Raw genomic sequence first — 16,338 nt, 5'->3', positions numbered from 1 at the left:
CTTTTGCTGTCTGATCTGGTGGTATGTTCTGTATTACATTCTTCACTCTGAAGCAAGTTCATGAGAGTTTTATTGCAGCTGTCTCCTATGACACCAGCAACTCTCATTTGTGATGCTGACTGCACACAGGAGGCACAGAGACAATCAACATTTATGAATGGGAGCCTTTATTTACTCACTTCCCAACGTGCAGATTTCTTTTGGAAGTGTGATTCAAATTAGTGTGCACAAGATAAATTAGTTCAAATGCTTGGGATAGAGCACATGATCTAAAAATGCTTTGAAAGTGCAGCAATGGGTCTCTCACAGCATCTGTCTGAAACTGAGGAGAAAGCACACTGTGGTGTTGGCAAGGGATCTGGTCACAATTCTTATCAAGAAAAACTAGCTCTGAACTGGGCAGAAGAGAGTTGTGAAGTTGTCAAGCTGCTGCTCTCCAGAAAAAGGATCTGTTAGGTTCAAATTGTCCCATTCAATTTCCTTCAACTAGAAAACCTTGAATCTTAACAGACAAAATGACTGCTCACATCTGTGAATTAGAAAAAATCCTACATTTAAAGTTATGCACCTCCACATGGTCACAAACCGATAAGAAACACAGCGAGAAGGCAGCAGGAAGGAGCACGCAGAGTGAAGGGAAGAAGGGTCCTGGAGCATCTTATTACTTCCCTGACAGGGCTGCTTCCAGCAATACTGAGAATGAGAGCTGCCCAGCTGCCCTGACCATGTGCTTGATGTGCTCAGCCTGCACGCCCTTCTGTTGTGCATGCCTTGTGCCCCCTGCTTTTCTCCCTCACTGCTGTGAGATCTTCCCATGAACAAGCATAGAATTTTTACACCTTCTCCATGCTGCTCTGACCCTCTTACTTAATGGAAGATACCAGAAGCAGAATCAGAAACTATCTAGATATGCAACAGTATGACAAAGAGCAACACATTCCATTCTTCAAGACCCAGGGAGTGCAGAATACAACCTGCCAGGCACAAGCTAAGCAAACGAACTTCTGCCTCCTGAGCTGGTCTCTGTTACACAGCAGCAGCAGATCTGGCTTCTTTCCATTTTTCAGAGCCCAAATGACATACACACTGCTTATGTGGATTAGTTAGTCATTCAGCTACCATTTAAAATGAAGGAGGATTAAAGCACAGCCAAGTAACTCCAGAAATGCCCGGCAGGAAAAAATCCCCAAGAGGTTAGTTAACACTCCAATCTGTTAGGAGATTTATAGCAAAATTAGATCCATCAAGTTTGTACTCACCTTTAACGCTTGTATGGATGGCCTGTTTGTCAAAAACACAGGCTCAATTTCTACATAGCCTCTTTATTACGCTTGGCTAAATCAGGTGGCACAGTACTGCCATATTTATATAAGTTAATAACTTAATTTTTTAAAGTGCAGTCTAATAAAGCTGTGAAATTTTCTGAAACTAAACAGAAAATCACATACAGTATTATTAGAGAAGATCAATTTCTGAGCCAAAAAAGATCTCTGGTAATGAATCACTCCCTCAGAAATTGGCCACTCCCCCTCACAAGCACAATCTGACTTCTCTGCCACGTTCTGCACAGGATGCCTCTGCCAGAAGCAAAATGGAATGTCAACCCCATATAAATGAAATCCCATTTCTATTTAATGCCACTTTCGCTGTCATCATAGGAAAAAGCAACCCTGAGGTGCACATACAGATGTTATCTCCCAGTAATACATGCTGGATTGTTTATTTTCCTGGAAAAAATACAACTCTGACAACATTCTCACAGATGATTTCACTTCTAATACTCCCCTCCAAAACAGAACACAGATACAAGCGGCTGCAGCATCTGCCTGCAGTGCTTCGAACAGTTACTCCTGACAGGAAAAGCATACCAAATATAAGGAACTGAAATGCATTCACTCTTTTCTTGTGCAACGGATGAAGCTGCACATTAAGTGAAAGAAACTTTAAAATCACAGTGATGCTGAAAAGGCTTTATCTTTTTTAACTGTAGGATCTCCTACAGTTACTTCTACCTACAGGATGTTTACTTCAGGAGGTCAGAAACACAGCAAGTCCTAAACAGCAAAGGCAGCCATAACACAGCACTTTGCATACACTGTATTTTTTTAATATATAAATTCAGGAACTGGTGTTCACCAGTCTCTGCCATGTCAGGTGATCTGAGCTTTGCTTTAGGTAGGCTCCTGATGGCCTACCTAAACCAGTTCCAAATGTTATGCATAATGAAATACCCACATCCATTTTTCTCATCTGGTTTTGGTTGGTTTTTTTTTTGCTCCAAAGAGCCAAGAAGCAATCTGTCAAGTTACTAAACCTTTTAGTATAAATTTACTTCCAGGCTACTGAACTGAAATGATAGCCTTGCAAGCTCTAAGTCAGGAAAAGGGAAGGAAGCTGCTGGAAGAGAGAAGAAGTTGGCATACCTTCCCTTTGTTGAAGTAATGGATAATCTTACGGCACAGACCTTCCTTACGTTGCCACTCTGACTGAGATGGGTAATGCAGGAACTCTCTCAGAGGTCTGTCCTCCCACTGAAGTAACTCACAGTACAAAAGCAAAGTAAATGCAGCCTCTGTTGGAAATGCAACCATTGAACACTGAATCAATGATGACAAATCTCGAATAGGTTAAAAGATCACAAGCTGCTTCTAAAACACGCTGGAAGTTCTGATGTACAACTTGAGAAAAGAATTCAGAAGCATTAGGTTAACATTACATTGCTCAGTGGCTTAAAATAGCAGCATGTGGCTCCTTCTGATAAACCTGACTTTCAGGAACAAATCTGTCGAGTCTCTTTCTCCTTAGCTACTTGATTCAAATCCACAGATACTCAGATGTGCAACACACAGCTGAACTGAGCTGTGTAACACTGAGATGGGGCCTGCAGCTGTAAACACAGCTTGGACAACACAGAATTAGAGTCAGCAGACTTTTAAAGTGCTCCCTCCATACGCAAAGAAATTTGGGGAATGATAATACAACAGTGGGCTCGTGATTTTCATTCCACTGCTGTGATTTTTCAATCAACCTTCCTTGCACAACACTTTAATACAAAATTCAGGGTGCAAACTAACTGGACAGAATGAGTTGGACCTCAGCTTCTCATCTTTCTAAATAACTGATTATAACAACATTTTTTTCCTAATAAATTCAACAGATAACAGAGAATAAGATTACGAGAATCAAAACCTTTCAGTGGGACTTCATACAGCCCCTGTTTGGTGCCTGACTAACCTGTGTAGTTCTCAGCCTGTAAGTGCATGTCACACAGCTTGTGGATGTAGCGGATGTACATCTCTTCCTTGTTAATTTCTGATTTATAGAAGTTCTGTAAGAGAAAGAGAACAGTCACTCTCACTGAGAAAGTACCTTCCTCCACAACAATCAGAGATGCCTCTGTATGTATAAAGGTACTGAAAAAAGATTAACATAAAAGGAAAGGACTCATTCTTTTTGTGCTCATTCAGATCTAACTCACCAATGTTAGAATTATTTTCAAAGTGAGGGCAGTCAAACATGGAAAGAAAAGGCCAGAGAGTTTGTGAGATCTCTGTCACAAAGACCCTCAGAATGCAGCTGGGGGGAGGTGAGACTTACAGCACTCAGCTCCAGGCAGAGCTGGACCACAGCTCCCAGGAGGTGCTCCTAAGCTCTGTCATTACATCCTGCCTGCCCTTGGATCCTGCGCCTTGTCTGATACACATTCCTACCCAATTTTCCCCACCCCAGCGTCAATTTCACTGTACAACGAAATAAAGGAAACATCTTTACCATAAGGTTAACAGTGCAACCGATTTTCTTGTTCTCTGTTTCATCGCCTTTCATACAGTCCCTAAAAAGGTAGAGGAATGTTACAACACACATCTGAAAGATTTCCTTTCGGGGAAAAAAAAAAAAAAAAAAAGAGACAAAACTTTCAAAGAAGACATGGCAAACTTTTCTGAGAGCCATAATGTCAGCTAGTTGGTGGCTGGGATCCACAAGGTGTCAAAACTGATCAGCACAGCTCTCCACTTCACAGTTCTGTATGGGACTTGCACAATTGCCCCAACAATTATTACACATTTGGTCTGGGCATTTCCAAATTTTGATGCAGTTCTCTATTTTGTTCTGCTCTGGGACTGAAATATTCTGCTGCTTATTGAAACTATACTAAAAAACTGTTATCTGTTCCTGTACTAAGCATGAAAATGAGTGTCTCTGTAACAAAGCTGCACTGACAGTTGCACCAAAAAGAAAGTCAGCTTCCTTGCACTCTCTTTTAACATGTCTCAGATATCTGGTCTTGCTTAGTTTTACAGCAGCTGCTGTCAGGAAAAGAAAGAGCAAATCTGATCAAACTGTCAGGAGAACAAAAAGAACGAACTAAACAGTGCAGTGAAGGATTTGTGATTGCCCAATATCCACACCCAGTCATGTGTTTTCACCTCCACTGAGCAGCAGAAGAACCAAATAAATATTGGAACTTGTCAGCAGGATACAGATAGAAACACGTGGGTCGGTTCTAAGAGTTTCTAATTGCCAACTGTTCCATAAAAACAACTCTGAGTGTATGTATATGTAACATGGTGTATATAATATTTTACATATAACGTATGATACTACATACATCAATACCTATATGTGTATGCATATACACTTGTGAGAATGAACAACTTTCTTCACCTCTGCTGTTCACCTGGAATGATCTGCCAAGAAGAAGAGCCAGGGCTCTTCGCTTTTCACTTGGAGCCTTGCAGCACTGAGTTACACTTACTTATATAACCCTTCCCTGATGGGTGCAGCTTGATAGACAATGGAAATGCTCTCTGTACATGATAAATTTGGTATTAGCTCTTCACAAACTTCTTATACACTCACTGAGGACACATTACACTGCTGTCAGATACCTGTAGTCCAGCAGGCGCTCCATGAGGCGAGTTACCGATGTAACAAAAGAGATTCCAGTCTCTCGCCACGTCTCCTGCTCAATCTTCTCCAGCAAACTGTGCAGAGATGAAAAGACAGCAGATGAGGCTTCTGCAGAACCAGTGCTGTGCATGCAGGCAGTCATGGACAACTTGGTTCCTTCCTCATGAAACAAATGCACAGAATGACTGTCTTACCTGGGATAAGGCCCAAAGAGCTGGGTTCTACTCCAGGCAGCATGAAGCAAAGAGAAGGAAATTACAGAATTGACAGGAAAAGGAAAAATACCCTCATAATGCTGTATAAAATGTGTGAAAGAGAGCACTGCTCGCAGCTACAACTGATTGCTGCGCTGTTACCTGCAGCTTCTCTAACAGCACACAGAAGTTGGGAGTCTGAACCTAAAGCAAATTAACCTGCTCATTCTCACATAAATTTTAGTCTGTCATGAGCAACCAAACAACATCACATCACAATTTATTTAAACTGTACATAAATGAAAGCAATCTTTTTCTGATCAGCAAACTAGGCAGTACATGGAGAATCTCAGTGAGGTGGCTGAAGAATGAGAAAAGGCCCAAGTAAAAACACTGAAAATCGTTTGCAAAAAATGGTAAAGGAAAGCAAAGCCAGATGCTGGTATCCTGAGCTTGAAACAGATCTCTTGTCAAAAAAACTTGCCACTTGTACTGGCAAGAGGAAAGAGAAACTGTTGGGTGTGTTCTCCGAGGATGATTTCCACCCTGGGATCTGTTTCCCATTTCAGCAGAACAGCTGAGACATGGAAGTCAGTGTCAACTGTTTATTTCACACTGTGTTTTTTAACTTTGTGAGAAAAGACCTGAAATCTCCCTCAGAGCTCACAGTACTCAGAAAATACAGTACATACACAAACTCAGAGGCTGCTGGACTTCAACTTCAAGGTTGTATTTCTTGGCAACACAACCACTGCCATGTAAAAATACATTAAACTGTAGTCCCCAATTCTTAACATTTCAGGTTACATGTGCCTTCAGGAGGAGCAAATGGAAAGCAGAACATTCCCCTTGCCAAGTGAATAAAAGAACAAAGACATTTTCTTTTTTATTCCTAAAGCATATATTTTTTCTCTGTACACTTGAAGTGTCAGACTTCCCAAGGCTAAATATCACAAACCAAAAGTGAATATATTTACTTGCTTTCTATGGAAAGCATACAGATGGGCAGGCTTATCTGTCCTGACAGTAAATGAGTGAACAAATGTGAACCAAGAAATGCAAAGCTTTATGCCTCAAACTGCCTGCACATTGCTGGGGGACACATGAGATGGTCTGAATACAGAATCACGGAATCATCTAGGTTGAAAAAGATCTTCAATGTCACCACCTTCAAGGTGACCTCGGCCTTGACCTGCCACCAACCTGACCTACTGAATCCCACCGCCAAATCACACCCCTCAGCGCCACATCCAGACCTTAGTGGGATGTGACCACCTCTCGGCATGGGGCCCCCCACTGCCCTAGGCAGCCCATTGCAGTGCTTTCCAACCTTTATGTGAAAGAATTATCCCTAAAATCCAACCTAAGCTTCTCCTGGTGCAACTCGAGGCAGTTTTCCTCATGTTCTACCACTTGTCACCTGAGAAGAGAGACTGACGCCCACCTTGCTACAACCTCCTTTCAGACCTTTTTATAGAATGATGTGGCCCCCCCTCAGCCTCCCTTTCTGCAGGTTAAACAACCTCAGTTCCCTCAGCTGCTCCTCCTAAGTCTTGCCTTCCAGTCCCACCACTAGCTCTTCTCTGAATATCTTCCAGCAACTTAGCATCTTATCACAGTGAGAAGCCCAAAACCGAACACAGCACTCAAGGGACAACCCCTTTCCTAGTCCTGCTGGTCATACTATTTCTGATGCAGGCTCCCTTCCGTAAGGGTAAGGACTTCTCTGCTTTTCTGGTCCCCACTAGAGAGCCTCATGTATTTATTTTTGTAATACTCCAGGAATTTCCTAATCCATTTCCACTCCGCTTTACTGAGCTTTAGCAAACACCTGGGAATCTGAAGTCTGCCCTGACTGGCCCCTCACTAAGGGCTAGTGATGGTGAGATTTCTCCTAGCTTCCTGCAGAAGATTTCATCCAGCTTTTCATCCTGCTTGCCTGTTCTATAACAGACTCCCAGCATAATATCTACCTCATTGGCCTTAACGTATGGCCTAAATTTTGCTAATGATGTCTCTGGCTCACTGGAATATTAAAAGACTTAGTGTTAACTGCTTTGGACTCTCAAAGTCCTTCTGATGTAAACTAGGGCCTTTAGAAATACAATTTAGAGACAGCCGAGTAATCAAAGATAACTAAGTTGAAAGTCAGATTTTAAGTCTTTTGTTCATGCTTACGAGTACTGCACATTTGAAAGGCAGTGGAAATACAGTGCTGTGATGGACTCTGCAAAAAGCGGAGTTTACATCTCCTGAGACAACTCAGAGCACAGCCTTCAAAAACTGGAAGCAGCAAAGGACAGTGCAGAGGAAAATCTCTTGCTCTAACAAGGCTGACCTGCTAGACCTCAAACCAGACCTAAGGCCACGATTTTGCATACTGCTAAGTGAAAAGAAAGGCATTGGCATCTCCAGCAAATCAATTTTTACAGAACAATGACAACAACTTACCTGTGCAGTCTGCTATTGGATTGTATGGAAGAAAGGTACAGAAAGATACAGTTTTATCTTTTCAGAACTAGCTTGACAGAGCTCTGTTTCACTGACAGCCATGTCATGAAAACCTGCCAGGGTGCCCTTTACTACATTCCCTGAAGATCAGCACTAGAGCTGCTACTGCAGCACAGATGACTGCTTTGACTGCTTCAGTGACCCCACACAACACAGAGTGAGCAGAAACTGGCATGGCTTACAGCAGGCTGAAGAGTTCTCTGTAGTTCTCATCACCTTTTCCTTCAGATACCAGGCTGTCCAGCTTATCGATCAACTCAGCTTCCACCTGGATGAGAAGTTCCAAATTGGTTACAAATCAGCTGCTCATGTACATGATGAGTTCCAAACACTAAGAGGACTGGAAGAACATTTTATTTCTCATGCCCTGGAGCCTTCCCACTTCTGTGCACGAGCAATTTACTTCTCTGTGGCTCAGTTAAATGGAAACACTTTTCTTATTTTGCAGTGAAATAGAAGGACTAGAATAAAATTATCTATTTGCCTATCAGAGCCTAAATGAACATCCCGGGGGGGAGGTAACGCTGCTTCTTAGGAGTTTCTGATGTTCATTCTCTTATCAAACAAATCACTCTGAAAACAATTTCTCTGAGCAAATACATCAAAGTACATCCTGTGTCAAAATCATAATATCCATGCAGAGAAACTAATTTATGGCATGATCACCACTAGTCTGCTGTGATGGTTCTGCTGGTAGGTAACTGACTTTCAATCACCGAGATGTAATTACATTGGAAGATTTGTTTCATTAAACTCAGTGACTTCTCTATGAGCATATGATGCACTTCCTTTTCACACATGTACAGGGACAGAACAGCATTGTTATGCCTCTCTTCCTTTACAAAGGTAAGGAATACACATTCATTTTACACATTCATGGACTCTAATGCTCCACAGTCAAGTTTGATATCAGATATTCCAATAAAATTGCTTCAAGTGCAGAATTCCACATATCTAATATTAAAGGCTTTTTTTGTTTTTTGTGTGTTCTTGGAAGACTGAGAGAAAACATGCTTTCAATACTAATGAAGACAGAGGTTTCTAAAGGTTGAAGTGGTTTGTAGAAATGCAGCATGTTTTTAGTTAACCATTAAGATAGTTCAAGTTCCTCTGTTTTTTAGCTGACAAACTGCAAAGGAAGGAAAGATGAGAAGGAAGAGTAAATCACCCAGAGACACACAGATGGCACTGGTGCTCCTGTTACTGAAATCAATGAAAGGAGTCACGATTTAGTCCATAAACCAGACTGCACTGCTATGTCCCACTGCACAAAAAATTACCTTGATAAAACAAACTACTGGGAAAACAAAAAGTAAGAAAGAAAAAGCACAAAAATGGATTTCCTGGATTTTTGTATTTTTAATACTAAATTGGTTGTTAGAAAAGTCAACCCAACTTCAAAATTAAAACAAACAAACACTCTCTTTGTTCATGAGCTACAATAACTCATCCAAAAACTTTGGTGCATGTGTCCAGCTGTTTAGCTTTAGACTGGACAAAAAATGACTTCTTTGAGCTGCTAGTAAGATTTAATGCATCTTGTACTGATTGTTATGTTTAAGAAAGATTTTTGTGGCTGTAGCGTAGAACACATCAGTGAGTATAAAAATTAAATGGTTATGAAGAGTTCATCTTTGATGCAGAAAGTATAATCAGATCCAGTAACCAGAAGATGACTGTGGTACTTCTAACTGCAAATGCCAGAGCAGAAACTGTTCCATTGTTATGTTAATACAGCACCTACAGCAAAAAGAGCACCACAATCAAATGTCACCAAAATAGTAGCAGTAGAAATAATAATCAAGGGAGCTGAAGAGAAAAAAAACTCCACAGAAGCCCTTGGTAATACTCTTCCACATAGTTTTTAACGGTTCAGGTTGAGGAAAAGGTCTGTTTCTCTCCTGGGATGACAGACTGTAACTGACATTTTAATATCACATTATGATAATTTAAATACAAAGTCAAACAATTTCTGGACATGCTTTGCACTGTGTGACTGTCTGGTAGAACTGTCACCTGCACCTATCTGCAGGCCCTTGCCACCTGCATGGCCCCAAACACAACAAGAAGAAAGCCCCATCATCTGAGGATCCATTCCAAGCTTATCCTTTATTATCCACACTTTGAACTTCCAAGATCTGTTTTACAGCGGAAAATTTACACCAATCTCTGATCATGACTGGGCAACTAAACAAGCACTCTCCTGGCTGCTCTGCAATCACAGCTCATGGCAGGTGCCAGCAAAGGAACTTGTGTTGGGCTCAACCACTCCAGCAGAGTGGCTATAATTTCTCCAAGAATATTCAGTCACAAAATCAGTTTCAAAGCACGGTGTAATTATTTAGTTATACAATACTGTCTTCTGTCTGGAAACTGAATACAGAGAAGTAAAGGCCAACAATCCTGGCTGAACTGTTAAGTCTTTTTTTCTAGTCTGCAGTGTGACTCATTTCATAGCTGACAAGCTGCATGGAAATCAACGAATTGTGAGCCCAGCTCTTCAGAAATTCTTATCCCTTTCTCATTGCTCTTCTCTACGTTCAGAGGAAACGCAGCTTGCTGTTAAATGCACTGCTTAAATAATCATGAGTGGCCTGTAATAGTTTTGTGAGCCATGCTTCAAATTTATTATTTTCATGTATCTGCATGACAACATCTTCGTCCCTATTGGATGTGGATCAACAGATATGCATTCCTTGCTTCTAGCTGGGAGCTGCAAGAAAGACAGAGCAAGCACATGAACTGTCCATGGATACCCATGACTGGGAAGCTGCCTCACCTGTTTGAAGTTGCCATTCTTTCTCTGCTCCCAGTCCATCATGTCATGGAAGATGGGAATCATGATATTCCGGACTTCTGGCTGTGGGACGAGTGTCACACCAAGAAAGGGGCCAATCATTCCCGGAATAAAGTGAATCTTATGCTCCCCTGTACAACACAAAGCAATGGTGATTAAATAAAAGCATTTGTTCTCTGTTGCTGAGATGACGATGTGCCTCTGCAAGAGTGACAATATTGGGCCCAATGTAAAATCATAGGCACAAACATGAAGAACGCTAAAGCTTTGAAGAATGCTAAATGCTTTTCCTAAATGGACTGAAACAACAGCATTTGCTTTATGCTGTTCCCTGCAGAGCCCCCAGGGTTTTTAATTTCACTACAAAAGCCTTCAGCAAAAACTGTCGGTGCATCTCACTTGCAGGGGAATTCAAATTGTTAAAATCAACTAAATTAAAACAGACTAGCCAGGGGAAAAGAGACCACAGGCATTTCCAACTTATGAAGGAAAATATTTTGAAAAGGTTGGTGAGAACTACTCTATTTCACAGAACATATTTAGATTTCAAAGAACCACAGAGCTCTTCATTTTGGTTCTATAGGAGTCACAGTTCTGTAACTGACCTTGACTAAAACAGAAACAGCACTGCTTCTCAGCAACAGGAACAAAAGGCATTTTGCTCACAATGTACTCTGCGTCCGCTTACTGTGCAGTTGCAGAGAACAAATCAAACAGCCATATTTTGAACAACTCCCAGTGATAAATATCTCTACATCTGTAAGAGGGTTCTTTCTTCCTACTTGAATTTTTCTCCCACAATTTTTCAGTTTCTCAATCTCCAATACATTGTAAAGTCTCCTTATTCCTACACAGATGTTTCAAAACTGGCAGCATCACCTTAGCTGTGAGAGATGGTCAGGTTTATTCAGTTTTTCACATTAAGTTTTTTTTCTTTTCACTTCTACAGTTATCTTCCTGATCATCATATTGTTATGTTCTTCTGCAGAAAGTGGGGCCAGAACAACTGCTCCAGAACCAAGGACAAGTACAGAAAACTTGCAGCCTAATATAAACCCCCTTCCCTTACTGAAGATTCTTTTGTATTTCCTCAAAAAGCTTTTTGCTGGTTTTATTTATGGCATTTTACAGGTAGCTCCCATCCAGCTCATTATCACATTTGTGGTCTACATATAAAATGATAATATTTGGCTATTTGAACATAATCGCATAATGAACATTTGCATAATCTGTCACCTCTATCAGCACCTTTTTCTCATTCTCCTCTAGAATCCCATATGCTTCCTTTGTCCTCCAATGTTCCCACAGGTATTCATTTTCATCCCAATACAGACGGGATGCTGGCCTAGCCAGACTTGCTCTCACCTAGTCAAGATTTTATTTGGATGTTGTATTAATAAAATCCTGAACTAGTTAAACCCAAGACTGCCACAGGGCGCTTCTCAAAGCAGAAGTCCTAGATGAAATTCTCCATTTAGCTTTTGAGACTTGTGGATACACATATTTTCTGTGTAACATACTTAACTTCTTTATCAAAATACATAATGAAAAGGTGAACTGTGGAAGTTGAAATTTTATCACAATCTCGCATTATTGTGGATAAGGCTTTTTAGTTTTGGGTTATTTTTAAGCAGTAATGTATAATTCATTATTATATGCGCATTAGCTAGCAGAAAAAGACTCAAAGAAAGAACCTTTATTGTATGTCATTTCCAGGCATTAGAACCAAACATCTGCAGCTATAATTTCCTACCACAACTTCAGCTTTGAATCATCTCCACATGAATAAAATTAATTACACCCATGAAAATGTAAGTATCTGCTCTACAGTCTAGAATGGGAGAGAGATGTCAAATAATATCTCCATATGAAGATGCAAACTGCAGCACAATTCAAGGGATCAGAGAAAGCTGATTTTATATTTGCAGATACATAAAAACTGTCATTGATTATGTCAAACTAATGCCTTCCACGGTTGTATTTGAGTAGAAAGTATTTAAATTGGTAGGAATGCATTACTTCAAATGAAGATGGTGCAGAAAAGGATTTTTGGTAGAAGAGCAATGCTTCCTGGTTTTACAGATGCTAAGAGAAAGTATTGTGCGATGCTAAAAATACCATCAAAATTCTAACAGCAATCAGGAGTTACCTCAGCTTCAATTATTAGGACAGAGAATGAAGAGTCATACCTAAGTTCTGCCACATGCTGAAGAGCTCATATGCCATCATCACTCTCATATCACCATATCTGAAAGAGAAGAGATAGATAACTGCCTAACAGGAAAAAAATAAACCTCAAAAGTCAGTGATGTTCAGAAAGACTACAGTAGTTTAACTGGAAAGAACTTACAAAGATCATTAAGTCCAACTTCGTGGCTAACTGAAACTTAGAGCACTATATTAAGGGCATTATTCAAACGCTTCCAACATACTGACGCTTGAAGGCATCAACTTCATTCACATTAAATTCACATTCAAGCCAACATAAAAATACCAAACATGTGACTTATCACAGATCACTATATTAGGAGATCTACTTATGTGGAGCACTTCCACATCCCACCTTCCAGAACAAATCAAAGAGACCTGTGGTAGAAAAAGAAGTATCAGTTTTTCAGGTGGCAGAAAAGACTGGGAAGCCAACAAGAGATTTTCTTACTTATCTATTATCTTCTTTCTCTTAGCTGGTGTGGCATTTTCTAGTTGGAGGCTTGGCTGGTTTATGAACAGCACCGCCAGGCTGAAATAAGAGTTCCACACCTGTAAAACAGGAAGGAAGTTTTATAGTCTTACACTCCAAAGGAATAAGTTTTAACAAGCATAGGAAGACACCGTAGGATAATTTAGGCTGGTAGGGACCCTGGAGATCATCTACCCACTGCATCAGGTTACTGAAAGCTCCGTCCAGCCTGGCCTTGAAAATCTCCAGGGATGGGCACCCAAAGCTTCTCTGGGCAATCTGTTCCAGTGCCCCACTGCCCCCTGCCTAAAGATTTTCCTCCTAACTTCTACTCATATCTCCCCTCCTTCAGTTCCACACTGTTCTCCATTCTCTTATCATTGTCACCATACAATGTTCCTTTGTAGATAGGATCCTTTTTCAAAGCAAGATGTAATGTAATCCAATGTATAGCTTAAACTCTGGGATACAAAACACATTAGGATTCCAATGGATAGGAAATAAAGAGGCTAACTCTTAGCACTAATGTTCAAAAATGACTAAACCTGATTACTACAACAAAGTTTATATTGTTCACTGTCTCAAGGCTAAACAGATTTTATCCATCAAGAAACGGAGATTACATAATAATGTGAATGAAAGTCCTATAGTTTAGTGTCTTTTCCTAAAGAAATGAGGCTATGCAATCATGCTGTGTGCACATGTGTGAAGGCACACATCTGGCTGCTCTTCCTTAGTAACACCAAACTTGTTATCTGCAATCTGCGAATCTGTTATTAGACAATATGGAAAACACTCTTAAGATAGTGCATTCCTCCAAGTTTTAAGTCTACAGCCAAAGAGGGAGACCCCTGGGAGAAGAAGATTATGCAGAGCCCAACTTCAGGGAAAGCACTGCCTGAGTCCATATTTTACGATCCTCAGATTTGTGAGACAACAGCTTCATTAGCTCCTCTGCTTAAGTAAATATTTGTTTCCTTTGCAAAGGGCTTCATTTGCCTGATCTGAGCGTTCTGTTCTGTACTTCCCTCAATCCAGAGAAGTTCTTTTATCGATCAGATCATCTTCCTCAAAATCAAATAAGTGCTGCAAATTTAACCAGCAAATACAGAGAGCAGCTCTTGTTCTTTTGGTGCTACTACTTTAAGAAGACACCACAACATATTCTCAGTATCAATCCTTACTTTAAAGTCAAAGTCCGTTTCTGTGAAATTCTTGTGCAGTGCAGAAGACAGGTACTGAACTGTTGTAACTATGATACTGCAGTCAAAAAAAGACAAGAAAAGAGGAAACATTTGAATCTGAAGTATAAATCACACTACAGTACTGCATGCGTTGATTCCACTACACACACAGGCACGCATTCTTCATGGAATTTCTGTAAGTAAAACTTGCTAGAAGTCACTTATCTTTCTAGGTTTTCATCAGCAGCCTGTAGTATGTGACAAAAGGTAAAGAACCTTATTCATTATTAGGGAATTTACACATGAGCTTTTAAAATGGTATCTATTGCATGGCTGGGCCATATCACCTGAAGTGAAACAAAAGAATACATCTGTTTTTCTTCTGTTTTAACAGAAATGGTTGGTTTTTTTTCCCCCCAAAACAGCAACTTAAGATACTTGAGCTGTTTTAATTCTTGGCTATACAATAGTACTTTATCAGTCACACAATAACACGTTTTTTGAGTATTTCTGCATTTCTCAACACTGCCCCCGTCCCTCCCACCACTACTTAGGACACGAGGTAGCTATAAGGACACTTCAATGCAAAGCAATCAAGCTGTGCAATAAATTCAGGAATTCATAGCATGTAGATACAGCTTCAGCAACATTAAAAAACAATAGCAAATCTCTGATCCACATGCACACCATACTTCCAAAAGCACTGCTAAATGTATTTATCTTAGCCTAAGAATTTAGAACAAAATATCTTTTCTTACAAACGCCATTTAATCTGACATCCTGAAATACTGAGATCCACTCCTTTCACTTTTCATTGTGCTGTGAACTCACAGAGCACGACACGCTGACCAGGACACATTCCTGTTATGGGAACCCCTCCAGTCCTCATCTGGTAGTAACTCCACAGCTAGTTTGTCTAACGCAACAAGAAACTAGCAAATAATTCAGCCACTGAGTGTTCACCACACTGCTATCATTTCAGAGTGTGGCACTTAACTGAAGAAAGAATGATAAAAAAAATTAAGCAGGCCACTGACAACTCAACTGAAAAATAAATGTGTGCAATGTGCCTGGTATCATTGCTGAGGTTTAATCCTCTTCTTCTTACATACCTGAGTGCTTCTACAGAGGGTAAAGATGGCTGTTTGTGCCACTCTTATCCCCAGTGCAGCTACTTCAAGCTTTGGGTTTAAACCTCTAATTTTTCACACCTTTGCATATTGGTAGATTATAACATACAGAACGACAACTGTAAGTCCCAGTTTGGTCCAATGTGTCAAAAGAAGGAAAGAACTGGGATAAGTACTGCAGGATTCTGTCTTGATCACAACATTTCAACCTGATGAAACACACTGCATCACAGGTTTTGAGTGCACAGGAGAAAAAAAATCTGATATAGAATGACAGAAGTTTATACCTGCTTCTCTACTTACTTGCTGGTGAGCAACCTCATCACCATCCAGTCTCGAGGAAAGACACTCATTTTCATGAGGTTCCGAAATACACAGAAAATCTTCAGGAGGAACTCCTATTGCATAGGTGAAAAAAAAAAAAAGTCATTAGCAGCTGAAGATCTGTGTTCTTGATTACAAGCACTTCTTCAGCTCAGCATGCTCCATTTGAGCACTAGGCCATCCATGTGAAAACATGGTAACAACAAATACAAATATTGCTTTATTTGCATCTAATATGTACTGATTGGGTTGTAGCTGTTTAAATCTCGACTTTCACAGTGAGACAAAAATCTTCCTTATGAGTATAATGTGCGAAGGCTGCTCTGAAAGTAAAGCCACCTATTTTGATAGGCACGGCAGTGGTAAAAGGGCAATGTCTGAAGGAAAAGCTAAGGAGATAACGCATATCAGATGAACTGATAGCTGGAAAAAAAAAGTTGGGGATAATACCTTCAGCCTGTCATGCTGCTGAGCATTTCCTTAGCATTCATTCTTATGGCAATAAGGACAGATTTTAATTCAACCACAAATCCTTGTGTTGGTTTAACGTAAGAATGATAGTGTAGATAGTTTTAAAAAATATTTAACGAGAATTAATATGATTCAA

At 40.2% G+C, this 16,338-nt stretch overlaps 1 protein-coding gene across 1 annotated transcript in view; it reads right to left on the bottom strand.

Moving 5' to 3' along the window:
* DOCK3 (dedicator of cytokinesis 3) overlaps positions 1–16,338 on the bottom strand; it is a 184,769-nt gene that overhangs the window by 29,871 nt on the left and 138,560 nt on the right. Inside the window, exons 28-38 of the mRNA XM_042823318.1 lie at positions 15,711–15,805; positions 14,278–14,353; positions 13,073–13,173; positions 12,603–12,661; positions 10,396–10,544; positions 7,799–7,884; positions 5,106–5,132; positions 4,890–4,985; positions 3,772–3,832; positions 3,235–3,328; positions 2,424–2,572 (exon numbers count right to left, since the gene is read on the bottom strand). Of these exons, the coding sequence (XP_042679252.1) occupies positions 2,424–2,572; positions 3,235–3,328; positions 3,772–3,832; positions 4,890–4,985; positions 5,106–5,132; positions 7,799–7,884; positions 10,396–10,544; positions 12,603–12,661; positions 13,073–13,173; positions 14,278–14,353; positions 15,711–15,805 (993 nt within the window). The remainder of the gene's footprint in view (positions 1–2,423; positions 2,573–3,234; positions 3,329–3,771; positions 3,833–4,889; positions 4,986–5,105; positions 5,133–7,798; positions 7,885–10,395; positions 10,545–12,602; positions 12,662–13,072; positions 13,174–14,277; positions 14,354–15,710; positions 15,806–16,338) is intronic.

The sequence above is a fragment of the Centrocercus urophasianus genome, unplaced genomic scaffold (genome assembly GCF_019232065.1).
Source record: "Centrocercus urophasianus isolate 14NV4802_14NV808 unplaced genomic scaffold, USGS_Curo_1.0 seq_22, whole genome shotgun sequence".
NCBI classification, from domain to species: domain Eukaryota; kingdom Metazoa; phylum Chordata; class Aves; order Galliformes; family Phasianidae; genus Centrocercus; species Centrocercus urophasianus.
Note: the sequence above shows the minus strand (reverse complement) of the source record. Positions and strands in the feature narration are given on the sequence as shown.